The sequence below is a fragment of the Pleurodeles waltl genome, chromosome 10 (assembly GCF_031143425.1).
Source record: "Pleurodeles waltl isolate 20211129_DDA chromosome 10, aPleWal1.hap1.20221129, whole genome shotgun sequence".
In the NCBI taxonomy this organism is placed as follows: domain Eukaryota; kingdom Metazoa; phylum Chordata; class Amphibia; order Caudata; family Salamandridae; genus Pleurodeles; species Pleurodeles waltl.
In genome coordinates this window covers 723,568,144-723,587,036 of record NC_090449.1, presented here as the reverse complement: position 1 = coordinate 723,587,036, position 18,893 = coordinate 723,568,144, and the positions used below count along the sequence as shown (strand labels likewise).

Below are 18,893 nucleotides of genomic sequence, written 5' to 3'. Positions count from 1 at the left end.
TTCTCTGCAGAGAATTTAGATGTGCATCAAAGAGGAATATTTATAGGGAGATGGAATAAAGACTTAACTGGGAGAGGTGTTCAGTGCATCAAAGTGAAAAAAATAGGATTTATTTGTGTGTCTGTGCTCAAGCCTGCCACTGAAGCTGCTGTAGCGTTTGAAGTGGCATGGTATTATGCTTACCTGGATGAGATGCTCGGCCGCCTATTATGGTTGGTTTCTCTGAACTTAACACCATGGTTCCACAACAACAGTAATTAGTATTAATATAAAAAACAATGAAAGAGCAGAGAGCAAAACTGTGATTTTCCTCATGGAAACGAATGAATGAGTGCATGCATGGGATGGGACATATTGCAGTACTATCTGTGATTCAAGTCCCGAGATTAACATAATTGGGTACAAAAGCTACAAATGTATTGCTAGTTAGGGTGCAATCCAAACGTTCCGTGGTTCAATAGCTGTGCTCCTATCCAAACTAAAAACAAATCCCTTAGCACAAGTTACATACACCAGGCATATAAGGTTGAACTTTAAACTAAAAATACATTTAACTACTGTAGGACAGTGCCACTTTTGGTATGGTTACACCCCCCCCCACGTTTTGCCTAGTGTTGATGCCAACTTTGATTAAATGTGGGCTGGGATCCTGCTAACCAGGCCCCAGCCTCAGTGTTCTTACCCTAAAACTGTACCTTTGTTTCCACAATTGGCACAACCCTGGCACACAGTTAAGTCCCTTGTAAAAGGTACCCAGGGTACCAAGGGCCCTGTGGCCAGGGAAGATCTCTAAGGGCTGTAGCATTTATTATGCCACTCTAGAGGACCTCTCACCAAGCACATACACGCTGCCTTGCAGCTTGTGTGTGCTGGTGAGGCGAAAAAGACCAAGTCGACATGGCACCCCTCTCAGGGTGCCATGCCCACAAAATACTGCTTGTGCCATAGGTGAGTCACCCCTCTAGCAGGCCTTACAGCCCTAAGGCAGTGTGCACTATACCACAGGTGAGGGCATAGCTGCATGAGCAATATGCCCCTACAGTGTCTAAGTCCATTCTTAGACATTGTAAGTGCAGTGTAGCCATATTGAGTATATGCTCTGGGAGTTTGTCATTACGAACTCCACAGCTCCATAATGGCTTTACTGAATACTGGGAAGTTTGGTATCAAACTGCACAGCACAATAAACCCACACCGATGCCAGTGGGGTATTTATTGAAAAATGCACACAGGGGACATCTTAGAGATGCCCCCTGTATGTTAGCCAACCTGCTAGTGTAGGACTGTAGGAAGTTGGCTCTGTATGTGCTATTTCAAAGTAAGGAATAGCATGCACAGAGTCCAAGGGTTCCCCTTAGAGGTAAGATAGTGGCAAAAAGAGATAATACTAATGCTCTATTTTGTGGTAGTGTGGTCGAGCAGTAGGCTTATCCAAGGAGTAGTGTTAAGCATTTGTTGTACATACACATAGACAATAAATGAGGTACACACACTCAGAGACAAATCCAGCCAATAGGTTTTTGTATAGAAAAATATCTTTTCTTAGTTTATTTTAAGAACCACAGGTTCAAATTCTACATGTAATATCTCATTCGAAAGGTATTGCGGGTAAGTACTTTAGGAACTTCAAATCATCAAAATTGCATGTATACTTTTCAAGTTATTCACAAATAGCTGTTTTAAAAGTGGACACAGTGCAATTTTCACAGTTCCTAGGGGAGGTAAGTATTTGTTAGGTTAACCAGGTAAGTAAGACACTTACAGGGCTTAGTTCTTGGTCCAAGGTAGCCCACCGTTGGGGGTTCAGAGCAACCCCAAAGTCACCACACCAGCAGCTCAGGGCCGGTCAGGTGCAGAGTTCAAAGTGGTGCCCAAAACGCATAGGCTAGAATGGAGAGAAGGGGGTGCCCCGGTCCCGGTCTGCTTGCAGGTAAGTACCCGCGTCTTCGGAGGGCAGACCAGGGGGGTTTTGTAGGGCACCGGGGGGGACACAAGCCCACACAGAAATTTCACCCTCAGCGGCGCGGGGGCGGCCGGGTGCAGTGTAGACACAAGCGTCGGGTTTGCAATGTTAGTCTATGAGAGATCTCGGGATCTCTTCAGCGCTGCAGGCAGGCAAGGGGGGGATTCCTCGGGGAAACCTCCACTTGGGCAAGGGAGAGGGACTCCTGGGGGTCACTTCTCCAGTGAAAGTCCGGTCCTTCAGGTCCTGGGGGCTGCGGGTGCAGGGTCTCTCCCAGGCGTCGGGACTTTAGGTTCAAAGAGTCGCGGTCAGGGGAAGCCTCGGGATTCCCTCTGCAGGCGGCGCTGTGGGGGCTCAGGGGGGACAGGTTTTGGTACTCACAGTATCAGAGTAGTCCTGGGGTCCCTCCTGAGGTGTTGGATCGCCACCAGCCGAGTCGGGGTCGCCGGGTGCAGTGTTGCAAGTCTCACGCTTCTTGCGGGGAGCTTGCAGGGTTCTTTAAAGTTGCTGGAAACAAAGTTGCAGCTTTTCTTGGAGCAGGTCCGCTGTCCTCGGGAGTTTCTTGTCTTTTCGAAGCAGGGGCAGTCCTCAGAGGATGTCGAGGTCGCTGGTCCCTTTGGAAGGCGTCGCTGGAGCAGGATCTTTGGAAGGCAGGAGACAGGCCGGTGAGTTTCTGGAGCCAAGGCAGTTGTCGTCTTCTGGTCTTCCGCTGCAGGGGTTTTCAGCTGGGCAGTCCTTCTTCTTGTAGTTGCAGGAATCTAATTTTCTAGGGTTCAGGGTAGCCCTTAAATACTAAATTTAAGGGCGTGTTTAGGTCTGGGGGTTTAGTAGCCAATGGCTACTAGCCCTGAGGGTGGGTACACCCTCTTTGTGCCTCCTCCCAAGGGGAGGGGGTCACAATCCTAACCCTATTGGGGGAATCCTCCATCTGCAAGATGGAGGATTTCTAAAAGTCAGAGTCACCTCAGCTCAGGACACCTTAGGGGCTGTCCTGACTGGCCAGTGACTCCTCCTTGTTTTTCTCATTATTTTCTCCGGCCTTGCCGCCAAAAGTGGGGCCTGGCCGGAGGGGGCGGGCAACTCCACTAGCTGGAGTGTCCTGCTGGGTTGGCACAAAGGAGGTGAGCCTTTGAGGCTCACCGCCAGGTGTGACAATTCCTGCCTGGGGGAGGTGTTAGCATCTCCACCCAGTGCAGGCTTTGTTACTGGCCTCAGAGTGACAAAGGCACTCTCCCCATGGGGCCAGCAACATGTCTCGGTTTGTGGCAGGCTGCTAAAACTAGTCAGCCTACACAGACAGTCGGTTAAGTTTCAGGGGGCACCTCTAAGGTGCCCTCTGGGGTGTATTTTACAATAAAATGTACACTGGCATCAGTGTGCATTTATTGTGCGGAGAAGTTTGATACCAAACTTCCCAGTTTTCAGTGTAGCCATTATGGTGCTGTGGAGTTCGTGTTTGACAAACTCCCAGACCATATACTCTTATGGCTACCCTGCACTTACAATGTCTAAGGTTTTGTTTAGACACTGTAGGGGTACCATGCTCATGCACTGGTACCCTCACCTATGGTATAGTGCACCCTGCCTTAGGGCTGTAAGGCCTGCTAGAGGGGTGTCTTACCTATACTGCATAGGCAGTGAGAGGCTGGCATGGCACCCTGAGGGGAGTGCCATGTCGACTTACTCGTTTTGTCCTCACTAGCACACACAAGCTGGCAAGCAGTGTGTCTGTGCTGAGTGAGAGGTCTCCAGGGTGGCATAAGACATGCTGCAGCCCTTAGAGACCTTCCTTGGCATCAGGGCCCTTGGTACTAGAAGTACCAGTTACAAGGGACTTATCTGGATGCCAGGGTCTGCCAATTGTGGATACAAAAGTACAGGTTAGGGAAAGAACACTGGTGCTGGGGCCTGGTTAGCAGGCCTCAGCACACTTTCAATTGTAAACATAGCATCAGCAAAGGCAAAAAGTCAGGGGGCAACCATGCCAAGGAGGCATTTCCTTACAAGGACTAACTGGTCTATGCCAGCCTGCCACTTTCAGACAAGTTTCTGACCAGATGGAGTGAGTGCCTTTGTGCACTATGTGGTCAGAAACAAAGCCTGTCCTGGGAGGAGGTGCTTCACACCTCCCCCCTACAGGAACTGTAACACCTGGCAGTGAGCCTCAAGGGCTCAAGCCTCAGATTACAGTGCCCCACGGCACTCCGGCTAGTGGAGATGCCCGCCCCCTGGACAAAGCCCCACTTTTGGTGGCAAGTCCGGTAGAAAAATTAGGGAAAACAGGGAAGACTGACCACCCCAGCCAGGACCACCCCTAAGGTGTCAAGATCTGTGGTGATCCCCTCCCTGCAGAATTCTCCATCTTGGTTTGGAGGACAGGGACCAATAGGGATCGGAATGTGCTTCCAAAGGGAGTGGGCACAAGGAGTGTGTAGCCACCCTCAGGGACAGTAGCCATTGTCGACTGGCTCTCTGACCCCTAAAACACCCCTAAATTTAGGATTTAAGGGTCTCTCTGAACCCAGCTCACCAGATTCCTGGTGACCTACAAGAAGAAGAAGGACTGCTAAGCTGAAACCCCCAGCAGAGAAGAAGGAAGATGACAACTGCTTTGGCCCCAGCCCTACCAGCCTGTCTCCTGCTTCAAAGAACTTGCAAAAGACCAGCGACGCGTCTGGTGGGACCAGCCACCTCTGCCTAACTCCAGAGGACTGCCTTGCGACCAAAAGGACCACAAACTCCAGAGAACAGTGGCTCTGTGTGAGAAAAACCTACAACCAAGGACCCACACCTCCCTCCAGTGCGTGAGTCCTGACCTCTGTGCACCCGACACCCACGGCCTGTGTCCAGGTGGTCCACCCAGCAAGAGATGGTTCCCAGGCGATTGCAAGCAAGTGCCCACCCTGGGTTGACCTCTCCACCACTCCATGATGACGCCTGCAGAGGGAATCCCGAGGACCCCCCTGACCGCGAACCTCCGGACGAAGTTATCCGACGCCCAAGGACACACTGCACTCGCAACCCCCAGGCCATGGAGAAACCAACACCCGGTGCAGCTACGTTCAGCAGGCAGCCCACCTCTCTGTCCGACTGGTGGAGTGCCCGAGACACCCCACTGGACCTCGTCTGTAGCCTCTGAGTGACCCCCAGGGTCTCCTCATAGACCAGCATTGGAAACCCGACGTCCTGTTTGCACCCTGTACCGGGCCTCCCCTGTGCCACTGAGGGTGTGTGTTTAGTGCCTACTTGTTGCCCCTCCAGTGCTCTTTCAATCCCCCCTGGTCTACCCTCAGAGCCGCTGGTACTTACCTGCAGGCAGGCCTAATTCTGAGTACCTCCTGTCTCCATAGGAGCCCACGTTAAAATTGCTCAACTTTGACCTCTACAACCGGCCGGCCCTTGTTACTGGTGGTGGGTGTTTGGGGTTAACTTGAACCCCAACCAGTGGACTTCCTAAAACCCGGAGACTGAAACTGTAAGTGTTGTACTTACCTGTAAAACAATCTAACATTTCTTCCCCCCAGGAACTGAGTCTGAAAATTGCAGTTTCCATTTTTAAAACAGATTATTGCAAATAATTCAAAAACTGAATTACTTACCTATTTCAAACAAAGCACTGTTGATACCTGTGTGAAATACAAATATTTTAAGGTACTTACCTGCTACTTGAATCTTGTGGTTCTAAAAATAAATTAAGAAAATATATTTTTGCTATAGAAAAACCATTGGTCTGGAGTTCAGTCATTGAGTGTGTGCTTCTTCTACTGTTTGTGTGTGTACAGCAAATGCTTTGCACTACCCTCTGATAAGCCTAACTGCTTGACCACACTACCACGAAAGAGAGCATTAGTATTATGTACTTTAGCCTCTGGGGAACCCCTGGGTTCTGTTGACACTATATCTCACTTAGATATAGTATATACAGAGCCAGCTTCCTACAACTACAGAGTTTGCAAATCATTTGTAACAAATCATGCAATCTAGATCTGAATAAACTGAGCAGACAAAGAAAAATGAGAGGTACACAGACATAGGTATATTAGAAACATAGTAAGCAAGTGATAAAAAGAGACAGAGCAGGAGACAGATAGGGAAATTAAAATAGGGAGGAGTGTGAGAGAAAAACCATGAGAAAGAGAATATAAATAATAATTGATAGGGGCAGAGAACGTTAGAGATGATGTGAAAAGGAAAGTCAAAAAGATAAAGAAAAAGAAGATAAGATTGAAACTGAGAAATTGAAGAGTAAAGGTTAAAAAGCACCAGATAGACATTTCTGGGAGAGTAAGAGATGGAGGGGTAACGAAGGAGAAAGAGAAAGAAGAGAGAGAGAGAGAGAGAGAGAGAGAGAGAGAGAGAGAGAGAGAGAGAACAATTCAGACCAAGGGTTGTAAAGCAGGTTATTTATTTTTTATTGCAGGCAACTAAAAATGTGCTTGACTCAGATATGCTTTCAAGTCTCTCTACATAGTTAGTCTCTCTAGATGAGTAATTACATTCTCTACCACTTTTATTCTGCGACAAATATTGCTTCTCTCCTCAACTCTTGCTGCATGTTATGTTCCATCGTGATAATTTTCACTGCTAATTATCAGGCTCCCAGAAATCCACAGAAGTACAACATTTGCATAATAAAAAACACAAACATAAATAAAATTTCCAGTCAGTTTAACAATCACTCACTGCCTGAAAGCACAGTAATTGTTTGGACCATAAACGAATTTACTGTTTTCCTTTTATGCAATAAACCTTTTTATTTAAGAAACCCTGTCTTTATGTTTACTTTTTGTGACCCTCCCTCTTACATCCCCAGCGCAGAATGGACACTAAGATAGATAAAGATTTTCTATCCGTCCCTGATGGCTTGGAGGGCGTGTGGCATGATGTGCCACCTGTAAAAAAACCTTAGTCAGTCACACATTCTGCGCTAAGGAACACTGCTCTTCTTTCTCTGGATGTTCAACCAAATTGCAATTCAAAATACACATACGGCTGTCTAGTTCCCCCTTTTTCTCATTACATTTTGGATCTTAACATTATTCCTGTTGAGTGCACCAATTCATTGTGTTCCAGAAGACATATTGGCGCTCGGTTCATCAAGCAAATAACATGGAATTTCATTGTGATTCCTCAGTACAATCTACTGCTGCTTATTCAACGCACCATATGCCTCAGAGATACTACTGTTGTCCTGCATCTTCACATCTCAGGATATTTTATCACTGTTTGGTGATGTTTGCAGAAACATAAGGCTTAATTCATAATGGTAAACTTACTTTTTGTGCAAGTTTATTATGTTTTTGCTATTTACAAACCATGAGTTAATAATATGTTTACAACTGCAGAGTACCCGCAGCTGGGCGGAGAACTCCGCACATAATAAAATAGACCTGTCCTATCTTTTTATGTACGGATTTCTCCTCCTTAACTGGATCTTCTGCAGATGTAAACTTACTATTAACTCATGGTTTCTGAATAGCAAAAAAATAGTAAACTTACAATAAAGTGAACATTTTCCTTTGTACATCAGGCCCATAGACTTTAAAATGACGCTTAACTATGATGCTGATTGAGCACAGAGATTTGATAGAGATGTACAGCCACTGCAGTAGCATATCATTCACACATGTGCGCCGAGTGCAAGAAAGTGAGGGTGGACTGGCAATCTGTTTGCAAATGGTGTTGGCTTGAATCAACAAGAAGGCTGAATGGAATGAGGATGAATTTAGCACCTGCAGGTTGGTTGTCATCACCTGTGCCACTATGACAGTCGTCATGCAATGACAGGTCGTCATCACATTCATCAAAGTTCTTGATATCGGGTACAGTGGGTATCGATGTTGGGGCTGAAAGAAAGAAGAAGAAAGTTCATCTTTTCGGATACAGTGTACAGTTTCACTCTTGTCACAAGGAATATCATTTTAGGTACATGCATTTTGCTCCAGCCCTGTAAAATGTTTCATGAGCATGATCTAATACATTTTAAAATGTTTTAGGTATAACGTTGAATACTCAGAGGCCAGCAGTCAGAACTTGAATTTATACGGATATGGCCCGCGTTTCCCATTAGCTGATGTGCAGGTGCAGGAGTTAGTGCTTACACCTGCTTCCTGCTGTCACTGTGGAATAGCTCTGGCAGGCATACTGTGCTTGAAAATGTCTCTTTCTTTTCCTGAGATGCCTCCTGTCACTCAGTGTCCTGCACTGAGACCGTAATTGAGACACAATGTGAACAGTGTGTTTATCCTTTCTCTACAGCCCATGGTTGATCAGCCTTATTGATTTAATAGCCTACGCTTCTTATTAACGGTAGCCACAATTATGCGGCCTCATAAAGTAATGATCTAAATCAATAAGGCAGCTTTTCAACAAACAATACTAACAGGGAACAATTCGTTTCTGAAAAAATCAACAGAAGATCAACATTCTATGCTAGCTGCCATGTATTTATAGTAGGGATGTTTTAAAAGCGCAGCATTCTCCAAGCTAAAGGTGTGTATCAGAGCTTGCGCCATATAATTTGTTCCAATGAGTAAACATGTCAAAAACAAAAGGAGAGGTTGTTCGATATTGTCATACATGCTTAATTCAGAAAAATCTGTGGAAGACAGTCACAGCTTTTCTTCTGTACGTTAACAATAGTAGTGGATTTTTGTAATTCTGTGACTTTTGCAAAAATCGTGTGGAGTACTCATATGCAAAACCATTTGTGCATATGTAAATGGGGTACACGTTCCAAATATGCAACAAAAAGTAACTTCTTTCACTGTTCCTTCCCTTTGCCTCCACAAAAATACATTGACTTTTGGCCCTTAGCCTGAGTTGAGTGGATTAAGGATATAAAATTACTAGGAGTGGTGAAGTTTAGCTTAATCCACAAACTTGGGAGAAGTCGAGGACCTCACCCTTCAGAAACTTAGGTGACGTTTCTTACTACACCCAAATCAAGCTAAATTTATCCCAGCCGAAGTAAGGCATGAGTTCATGCCAAAGGATGTCCTGTGGGGGTGGGACATCCTATGTAAGAAAATCCTACTACTCACTGATTGATGGTGTCTTCCAGCACAACCCTCTCAGCAGGTATGAGGAGTGGAAGAAATATAAAGCAGGGGTGTAGGAAAGAAGAGGACAGATTTAGTGGTGGTGGGTCTTTGACTGTGTTGAGAGGGGGAACAATTTTTATGGGTGGATTTCTCCTGAAGGATGTTAAACTAGGACATATTTGGGTTTGCAGAAGGTAGCGTATGGCTTGCACTTCCCTTTTTTATGAGGACAAGGACAATTGTGAAAAAGTAAATTTAGCCATAGGCAGGGGTGTAGCCTGGTCAATATGATTGTGGGGTGTAAGCTTTAGATTTCCCGACAATCACACTGGCACATGATGTTAAAATGCATTATATGACAAGCAAGGCACACAAGACGGGGCTTAAGAGGCAGTGGAAAGGGAAAGGAATGCAGATTGGTATGTGTAGTAGGTGAGAGAAACAATATTATTGTGTGAAATAACCAACATTTTTTAACTCCTGCCAAACTGAGAGGGAGAGAGTGTGTGTGCGTTTTTGTCTGAGTAAAAAGTCATAGACAGATCTGAGAGACAACTTACCATAATCAAATACATTTATTAAGGGGGTGTAACCCCCCCCCCCCCAAGCTACTCCCCTGGCCATGGGCAGAGACAAAGCTCTAAATCCAGGAGGGCTATCATTTTACTAAAATAAATCCTAAGCAGAGGGGTTTCTATGTGGAGGTGACTGGTTTGAACAGCTAAATATTTACAAGGAAAAATCAAAATCCATGCAACTCTATATCAATATAAATATTATTCAGTGAGCCAAATGACAAAAATAATGCATCACTGATACCATATATCATAATAATAGATTATATTGTGAAACAGAAGGCCTGGGAATATAGCCACGGTAAAGCAATAAACACGTTTCATGCTGTAAGCAACAAAAGCATGATACTTTTATACTTTTCTTATATTAAGCAATGTTAGGCTGTATACAACAGCGATCTATTTCTTTCAATCATTAACTGTGAAGCATAATTTCAATGAGCTTGTTTTGCCATAATAATTTAATTATGCAGTACAACATAATCACCACTAATTGTCTGCAGACATTCCCCACGTTGACTACAGCTTCTATTTTATAATTTATCTCCAAATCCTGTGAGGGGGAACTGTGTCACATTCTTAACAATATGAGTGTGTGGTGGTTAACCTGGACTTTAGAAATACTCAAAAGCAGTAGAAGCATGCTCTACTCACTTCTTGGGACAAATACCCGAAACCCTAACCAATAAAAATAAACCGTGTAAGCTATATCTAAGGCAAAAATGGCAATCAATGTATAGAATTGAGGTTACCTTCAATTTCACAGCCAAGCAACTCAATTCTCAGTCCGAGTCCTGAAGGAGTGGCTCTCTCTGGGATTACCCGGATGAAACGTGTAGATAAAGGAGCAAATGTTCGTAGCTCTGGTGTATCGTAGTTGGTGTTGCCTTCAAAAGTCTGTAAAACATGGTATTTTGTTTTACATTAAGGGTTCTCAACTGTGATATTTCATATTTGCTTTATACACTTGTTTAATAGAGTATATGGAAAAAAAACTTTAAAATTCAATTCAAAATATATTTTTTGGATCATAACTACCATTATTGCACATTTGTTTATTGAGCTTACATCCAGGGTTCATTAAAACCATCACCAAAACTGGGATTTTAATTGCACTCATTTCAAGGTTAGCACGGAAAAGGTTATTGAACTTCTTCAGAAAGAGAGAGGAAAAAGACAAGACGTAGGTGTCTCTTAGGTAGCATTTAATTCTCAAAGAGACAGAGGGGTTCACTTAGAGTTTGGTAGAGTGGAAAACCCGCTCAACAAATCAAGTGGTTGAGTGGACAAACCCCATGGTTCCTAAAGGTGGTGCTGCAGCAGGCTACATTGTTGGGACCCTCTGAACTGATGGAGCATCTGCCACAGGACCATCAGGTCATAGTAGTAGTCTAGGTGACCATCACTAGTTTTTCTTGCCCAGGGTTGCCATGTTACGTATGGCGGTCTCAGGCAGGGAAAAAACACAGCCACCCCCACACTCGAGTAGAAAGCTTGTTGCACTTCACTCCTATTGATTTTATTGTTTTAAAAAAGTGGAGGGTTGTTCTTGAAAGATATCCTTTGCTAAGCAAATGCAACAACCACTTGACCTACTCAGCAAAGTTCAGTACCTTGGAAAGCAATACCACTGGAGCTGCCCTTCCTGGTGGGAATCTCTAAATATAGGGTGCAGTCTTCCACCAGGGAGGGAGTAATAGCCTCCTGGGAATGAGGGTTACCTGCAAGAGCCTAAAAACTGCATTGGTATTATGTTACCAGAGAAAGAACCTTTATACTATTTCATAGAGATCAGAATGGTTGTGAGTAATCATTTATTGAATATCAGCCGTTTGTCTTCTTTTCCTGTATCATGATGGAGCACAGCCTCTTGGAACATCCTGAATGTAAGAGTAAAATCTTATACGATAACAGTTTTAGTATCTACTATGCGTTTTCATCAAACAACTAAGCAGTCATGCCCAAAGTTTGAGTGCATAATGGGGAGACTGGGTATTTTTTCGGCCATTAATGTCGGTCAGCATGTGGACACCAAGACTATTAACAACCATTTACCCATCACATCCCAATACATAGACACACACACTGGCTGCTTCTCTATGTTTCATTTCCGTTTGTCACACTTCTATGGCAGTCAACACATGCATTGTGCACCTTGATTGAGGGTGAGACAATCTCAGTATAACAGAGGGTGCTAATTCATATATATTATGCCATCTATCTGGCACATACCCCAAATCTAGTTGTTTCCGTTTTAAATGGATACCTGACCACGGCGATGGTTTTTTACTCTGATTCGATGTGTTACATTAATTTATTTTGTCAATAGCTTGAGTCAAACTTTCTAAATTGTATTGATCAAGTAGTTTGGTGGTTGTTGTGTTGCACATAGGCAGGGGTGGTAGTGATATAAACAATCTACAAAGACATTTTCAATACAATAAAACACGTGTGTATCCTCTGTATATCATGTTGTTTTTGTTGCTGGGAGACATGCTCTGTTTTTAACACTCACACTAAATATTCAGACACCTGGAGATGAGGTGTTGAACTTCTCTTTGTACTTACACGTCAGATTTAATACAGAGTGGATTTATACACAATCAGAATAAAAAAATCTTCTCACAGCAGTGAAGGATACACTTTTTGGGAGGCAAAAGGTTGAATGTTGGGGAAATAATTCTCAGGGCGAATAACATTTTGTCATAAGAGGCCTTGGCTCCAGGTAGCATGAGGACAAAATGGTTTGAGAGTGTAATTGTGATAGGAGGCAGGGGCCACTGGAAGCCTTATGGGACACTCCGTCTCACTCTATCACATATGAAAGCTGTTGAGTATGGAATGGGTTATTTTATGAGAGAAACTATGCCCCTCATTCTAACTGCGGCGGGCACCGCCAAATGGCCGCTCTGCGTTCAGAAGACCGCGGAGGCCATTCTGGCTTTCCCGCTGGGCCGGCGGGCGACCGCCAAAAGAGCGCCCGCCGGCCCAGCGGGAAAGGCCCTGCAACAAGGAAGCCGGCTCCGAATGGAGCCGGCGGAGTTGCAGGGGTGCGACGGGTGCAGTTGCACCCGTTGCGATTTTCACTGTCTGCAATGCAGACAGTGAAAATCTTTATGGGGCCCTGTTAGGGGGCCCCTGCACTGCCCATGCCAGGGGCATGGGCAGTGCAGGGGCCCCCAGGGGCCCCACGACACCCGTTCCCGCCATCCTGTTTCTGGCGGTGAAAACCGCCAGAAACAGGCTGGCGGGAAGGGGGTCAGAATCCCCATGAGATTCCCCCAGCCGTGGGAAATCCGGTGGAAAACCGCCGGACCCGGCTGGGCGACCGCGGCTCGGAATACGAAATGAAGCACCGCCAGCCTGTTGGCGGTGCTTCAGCCGGCCTCCACCCTGGCGGTCGTAGACCGCCAGGGTCAGAATGAGGCCCTATATGTCAGTGTGTGAAAACACCACTGCAGTTACCTAATTAGAGATCGGTAGTTGATTTAGTGGAGTCTTTCTTCTTGATTCTAAAAGAAACTGATTCTAAAGGAAACTACTACCACAGCTTAATCTTCACCAGCCGTGCCTCAGGGCCTCCTGTAATGTACCTCCTGGCGTGTTTGTGCACTGATATTTTTCCCACTGCAGGGACTCGTGAAAGGACATTTGCTCCCTTCCATGAAATACCATTTTGCTGTGCCTCCAGGTGGTAAATGGACGTTTGCTATGTTTCGAGACAGACCGGCATCTCTAGGCTACTATTGCCTTACATTGGAATAGACCCTCTTTGGTACATCTATTTATACTTTTTTACGTAGCTTTTATTATTTAGTGAACATTCAGTGGGATTCAAGCTGATCTCAATAACAATGGGTTTTACAATAACCTCAAATCGAGTACCTTGCATTACACCACGATAACCGTAGGTCAATGTAATTGCAGTTCGTTTTAAACATGAGAAGCAATATTTTACCTTATCTGTCTAAAATATCTTAACCCTTTTCCTATATAAAAACCCATTTGTATTTCAAAGCCAAGCTGCATTGGTTTGAGGAAAATTACATTATTTCAAAATGGTCAGGCATCAATGTCCAGGATGTATCTCGTTTGTATGTGTTACATTTTTTCTGTTATTATGTTTTAAATAGTTTTGAAGGCTTATAATGTTTTACAATGTGAGATTTAAAATGGTTTAATCTCTAAAGTGAATACATACTGTACATGAAAGAGAGCAAGCGGGATCCATGTTTTATGCAGCAGGAATGTTTTCAACTAGATTATTCTCATTTCGTATCTGGCCATTTGCCTGGATTCAATTACTGACCACAGTACAGCTATTACTTGATGTAAAAAAATCATACACAGAATGTGCAGCTAACATTTAATGGATGTGTTTGCCAAAATACCACTTTTTAGGACATTAATGCAATTGCAGGTTTACACATTTCATCACTACTTGCATGGACATCACTTGTACTAATCACCTCTCACATGCACATCATATTTCTGTGCCATCATGCACAGATTATGGAATGGGGGAGGGGGGTTTTCACCTATGAAATAACTGAAAAATAAAGCTCTGTAAACATGTTCCAGAATCAAACAAATCCCAGTGTAAGAGTCTTAAGACGGGCAAGTAACCAGAACGTTGATTGTAAGGAAATGGCTCCCTGTTGCAGTTACCCCCCACTTTTTGCCTGATACTGATGCTGACTTGACTGAGAAGTGTGCTGGGACCCTGCTAACCAGGCCCCAGCACCAGTGTTCCTTCACCTAAAATGTACCATTGTATCCACAATTGGCACACCCTGGCATTCAGATAAGTCCCTTGTAACTGGTACTTCTAGTACCAAGGGCCCTGATGCCAAGGAAGGTCTCTAAGGGCTGCAGCATGTCTTATGCCACCCTGGAGACCTCTCACTCAGCACAGACACCCTGCTTGCCAGCTTGTGTGTGCTAGTGAGAACAAAATGAGTAAGTCGACATGGCACTCCCCTCAGGGTGCCATGCCAGCCTCTCACTGCCTATGCAGTATAGGTAAGCCACCCCTCTAGCAGGCCTTACAGCCCTAAGGCAGGGTGCACTATACCATAGGTGAGGGTACCAGTGCATGAGCATGGTACCCCTACAGTGTCTAAACAAAACCTTAGACATTGTAAGTGCAGGGTAGCCATAAGAGTATATGGTCTGGGAGTCTGTCAAACACGAACTCCACAGCACCATAATGGCTACACTGAAAACTGGGAAGTTTGGTATCAAACTTCTCAGCACAATAAATGCACACTGATGCCAGTGTACATTTTATTGTAAAATACACCACAGAGGGCACCTTAGAGGTGCCCCCTGAAACTTAACCGACTATCTGTGTAGGCTGACTAGTTTTAGCAGCCTGCCACAAACCGAGACATGTTGCTGGCCCCATGGGGAGAGTGCCTTTGTCACTCTGAGGCCAGTAACAAAGCCTGCACTGGGTGGAGATGCTAACACCTCTCCCAGGCAGGAATTGTCACACCTGGCGGTGAGCCTCAAAGGCTCACCTCCTTTGTGCCAACCCAGCAGGACACTCCAGCTAGTGGAGTTGCCCGCCCCCTCCGGCCAGGCCCCACTTTTGGCGGCAAGGCCGGAGAAAATAATGAGAATAACAAGGAGGAGTCACTGGCCAGTCAGGACAGCCCCTAAGGTGTCCTGAGCTGAGGTGACTCTAACTTTTAGAAATCCTCCATCTTGCAGATGGAGGATTCCCCCAATAGGGTTAGGATTGTGACCCCCTCCCCTTGGGAGGAGGCACAAAGAGGGTGTACCCACCCTCAGGGCTAGTAGCCATTGGCTACTAACCCCCCAGACCTAAACACGCCCTTAAATTTAGTATTTAAGGGCTACCCTGAACCCTAGAAAATTAGATTCCTGCAACTACAAGAAGAAGGACTGCCTAGCTGAAAACCCCTGCAGAGGAAGACCAGAAGACGACAACTGCCTTGGCTCCAGAAACTCACCGGCCTGTCTCCTGCCTTCCAAAGATCCTGCTCCAGCGACGCCTTCCGAAGGGACCAGCGACCTCGACATCCTCTGAGGACTGCCCCTGCTTCGAAAAGACAAGAAACTCCCGAGGACAGCGGACCTGCTCCAAGAAAGGCTGCAACTTTGTTTCCAGCAGCTTTAAAGAACCCTGCAAGCTCCCCGCAAGAAGCGTGAGACTTGCAACACTGCACCCGGCGACCCCGACTCGGCTGGTGGAGACCCGACACCTCAGGAGGGACCCCAGGACTACTCTGATACTGTGAGTACCAAAACCTGTCCCCCCTGAGCCCCCACAGCGCCGCCTGCAGAGGGAATCCCGAGGCTTCCCCTGACCGCGACTCTTTGAATCTAAAGTCCCGACGCCTGGGAGAGACCCTGCACCCGCAGCCCCCAGGACCTGAAGGACCGGACTTTCACTGGAGAAGTGACCCCCAGGAGTCCCTCTCCCTTGCCCAAGTGGAGGTTTCCCCGAGGAACCCCCCCCTTGCCTGCCTGCAGCGCTGAAGAGATCCCGAGATCTCTCATAGACTAACATTGCGAACCCGACGCTTGTTTCCACACTGCACCCGGCCGCCCCCGCGCCGCTGAGGGTGAAATTTCTGTGTGGACTTGTGTCCCCCCCGGTGCCCTACAAAACCCCCCTGGTCTGCCCTCCGAAGACGCGGGTACTTACCTGCAAGCAGACCGGAACCGGGGCACCCCCTTCTCTCCATTCTAGCCTATGTGTTTTGGGCACCACTTTGAACTCTGCACCTGACCGGCCCTGAGCTGCTGGTGTGGTGACTTTGGGGTTGCTCTGAACCCCCAACGGTGGGCTACCTTGGACCAAGAACTGAACCCTGTAAGTGTCTTACTTACCTGGTAAAACTAATCAAAACTTACCTCCCCTAGGAACTGTGAAAATTGCACTGTGTCCACTTTTAAAACAGCTATTTGTCAATAACTTGAAAAGTATACATGCAATTTTGATGATTTGAAGTTCCTAAAGTACTTACCTGCAATACCTTTCGAATGAGATATTACATGTAGAATTTGAACCTGTGGTTCTTAAAATAAACTAAGAAAAGATATTTTTCTATATAAAAACCTATTGGCTGGATTTGTCTCTGAGTGTACCTCATTTATTGTCTAGGTGTATGTACAACAAATGCTTAACACTACTCCTTGGATAAGCCTACTGCTCGACCACACTACCACAAAATAGAGCATTAGTATTATCTCTTTTTACCACTATTTTACCTCTAAGGGGAACCCTTGGACTCTGTGCATGCTATTCCTTACTTTGAAATAGCACATACAGAGCCAACTTCCTACATTGGTGGATCAGCGGTGGGGTACAAGACTTTGCATTTGCTGGACTACTCAGCCAATACCTGATCACACGACAAATTCCAAAATTGTCATTAGAAATTGATTTTTGCAATTTGAAAAGTTTTCTAAATTCTTAAAAGACCTGCTAGGGCCGTGTGTTAGATCCTGTTTAGCATTTCTTTTAGAGTTTAAAAGTTTGTAAAAGTTTGAATTAGATTCTAGAACCAGTTTTAGTTTCTTAAAAAGTATTCCAACTTTTAGAAGCATAATGTCTAGCACAGATGTGAATGTGGTGGAACTCGACACCACACCTTACCTCCATCTTAAGATGAGGGAGCTAAGGTCACTCTGTAAAATAAAGAAAATAACAATGGGCCCCAAACCTACCAAAATACAGCGCCAGGAGCTTTTGGCAGAGTTTGAAAAGGCCAACCCCTCTGAGGGTGGCAACTCAGAGGAAGAGGATAGTGACTTGGAGGACAATTCCCCCCTACCAGTCCTATCTAGGGAGAACAGGGTCCCTCAAACCCTGACTCCAAAAATAATAGTCAGAGATGCTGGTTCCCTCACAGGAGAGACCAACACCTCTGAAATCACTGAGGATAACCCCAGTGAAGAGGACATCCAGTTAGCCAGGATGGCCAAAAGATTGGCTTTGGAAAAGCAGCTCCTAGCCATAGAAAGGGAAAGAAAAGAGATGGGCCTAGGTCCCATCAATGGTGGCAGCAACTTAAATAGGGTCAGAGATTCTCCTGACATCCTAAAAATCCCCAAAGGGATTGTAACAAAATATGAAGATGGTGATGACATCACCAAATGGTTCACAGCTTTTGAGAGGGCTTGTGTAACCAGAAAAGTAAACAGATCTCACTGGGGTGCTCTCCTTTGGGAAATGTTCACTGGAAAGTGTAGGGATAGACTCCTCACACTCTCTGGAAAAGATGCAGAATCTTATGACCTCATGAAGGGTACCCTGATTGAGGGCTTTGGATTCTCCACTGAGGAGTATAGAATTAGGTTCAGGGGGGCTCAAAAATCCTCGAGCCAGACCTGGGTTGATTTTGTAGACTACTCAGTAAAAACACTAGATGGTTGGTTAACTGGAAATGAAGTGTGTGACTATGTTGGGCTTTATAATTTGTTTATGAAAGAACACATTTTAAGTAACTGCTTCAATGAAAAGTTGCATCAGTATCTGGTAGACCTAGGTCCAATTTCTCCCCAAGAATTGGGAAAGAAGGCAGACCACTGGGTCAAGACTAGGGTAACCAAAACTTCCACTGGGGGTGACCAAAAGAAAGGGGTTACAAAAACTCCCCAGGAGAAAGTGGGTGACACTAGAAACAAAGAAAAAGAGTCCTCTGTAGGCCCCCAAAAACCAGAACAGGTGGGTGGGCCCCAAGACACAACCCAAAACAAAGGTGGGTACCAGGGTAAGAACTGGGATGCCACTAAGGCATGGTGCCACAACTGTAAACAGTCTGGGCACCACACCAAGGACACTTCTTGTCCCAAAAACAAACCCCAGAACAAGATTCCAGGGGTAACCAGTGTAGCCATGGGAGATGACTCCTCAGATGAGGAGGTCTTCATAGCCTTCAACTGGAAACAGGGCCCAACAGGTGAGTTGGAGATTCCAGAGGGAAGTAGACACTTCCACCACCTACTGGTGAATGGAATCCCAACCACTGCCCTGAGAGACACTTGTGCCAGTCACACTATTGTGCATGACAGGCTGGTGCTCTCAAACCAGTACATCCCAGGTGAGACTGCCAGGGTAAGAGTTAGCCTAGACAGGGTCACTAAGAGGCCTGTGGCTTTAGTGCCCATAGAAGTGGGTGGCACTCTTAGCTGGAGAAGGGTAGTAGTCAGTACAGACCTCCCCCTTGATTGTCTCCTTGGAAATGACTACCCAGAGGTTAGTCAGAGCCCAAGAGAGGAACTGGTCCAGTGCCAGTCCTCTCCCAAGGATTCTGGAAGTCCTGCCTCTGCAGTAAA

The 18,893-nt window shown here is 45.7% G+C and overlaps 1 protein-coding gene across 5 annotated transcripts in view; it reads right to left on the bottom strand.

Moving 5' to 3' along the window:
* NRP1 (neuropilin 1) overlaps positions 1-18,893 on the bottom strand; it is a 290,386-nt gene that overhangs the window by 77,695 nt on the left and 193,798 nt on the right. For 3 of the 5 annotated variants that reach the window (XM_069211238.1, XM_069211235.1, XM_069211239.1), the window contains exons 10-11: positions 10,334-10,478; positions 7,696-7,809 (exon numbers count right to left, since the gene is read on the bottom strand). In XM_069211238.1, coding sequence (XP_069067339.1) covers positions 7,696-7,809; positions 10,334-10,478 — 259 coding nt within the window. The remainder of the gene's footprint in view (positions 1-7,695; positions 7,810-10,333; positions 10,479-18,893) is intronic. The other 2 variants (XM_069211236.1, XM_069211237.1) reach the window with 1 other exon arrangement.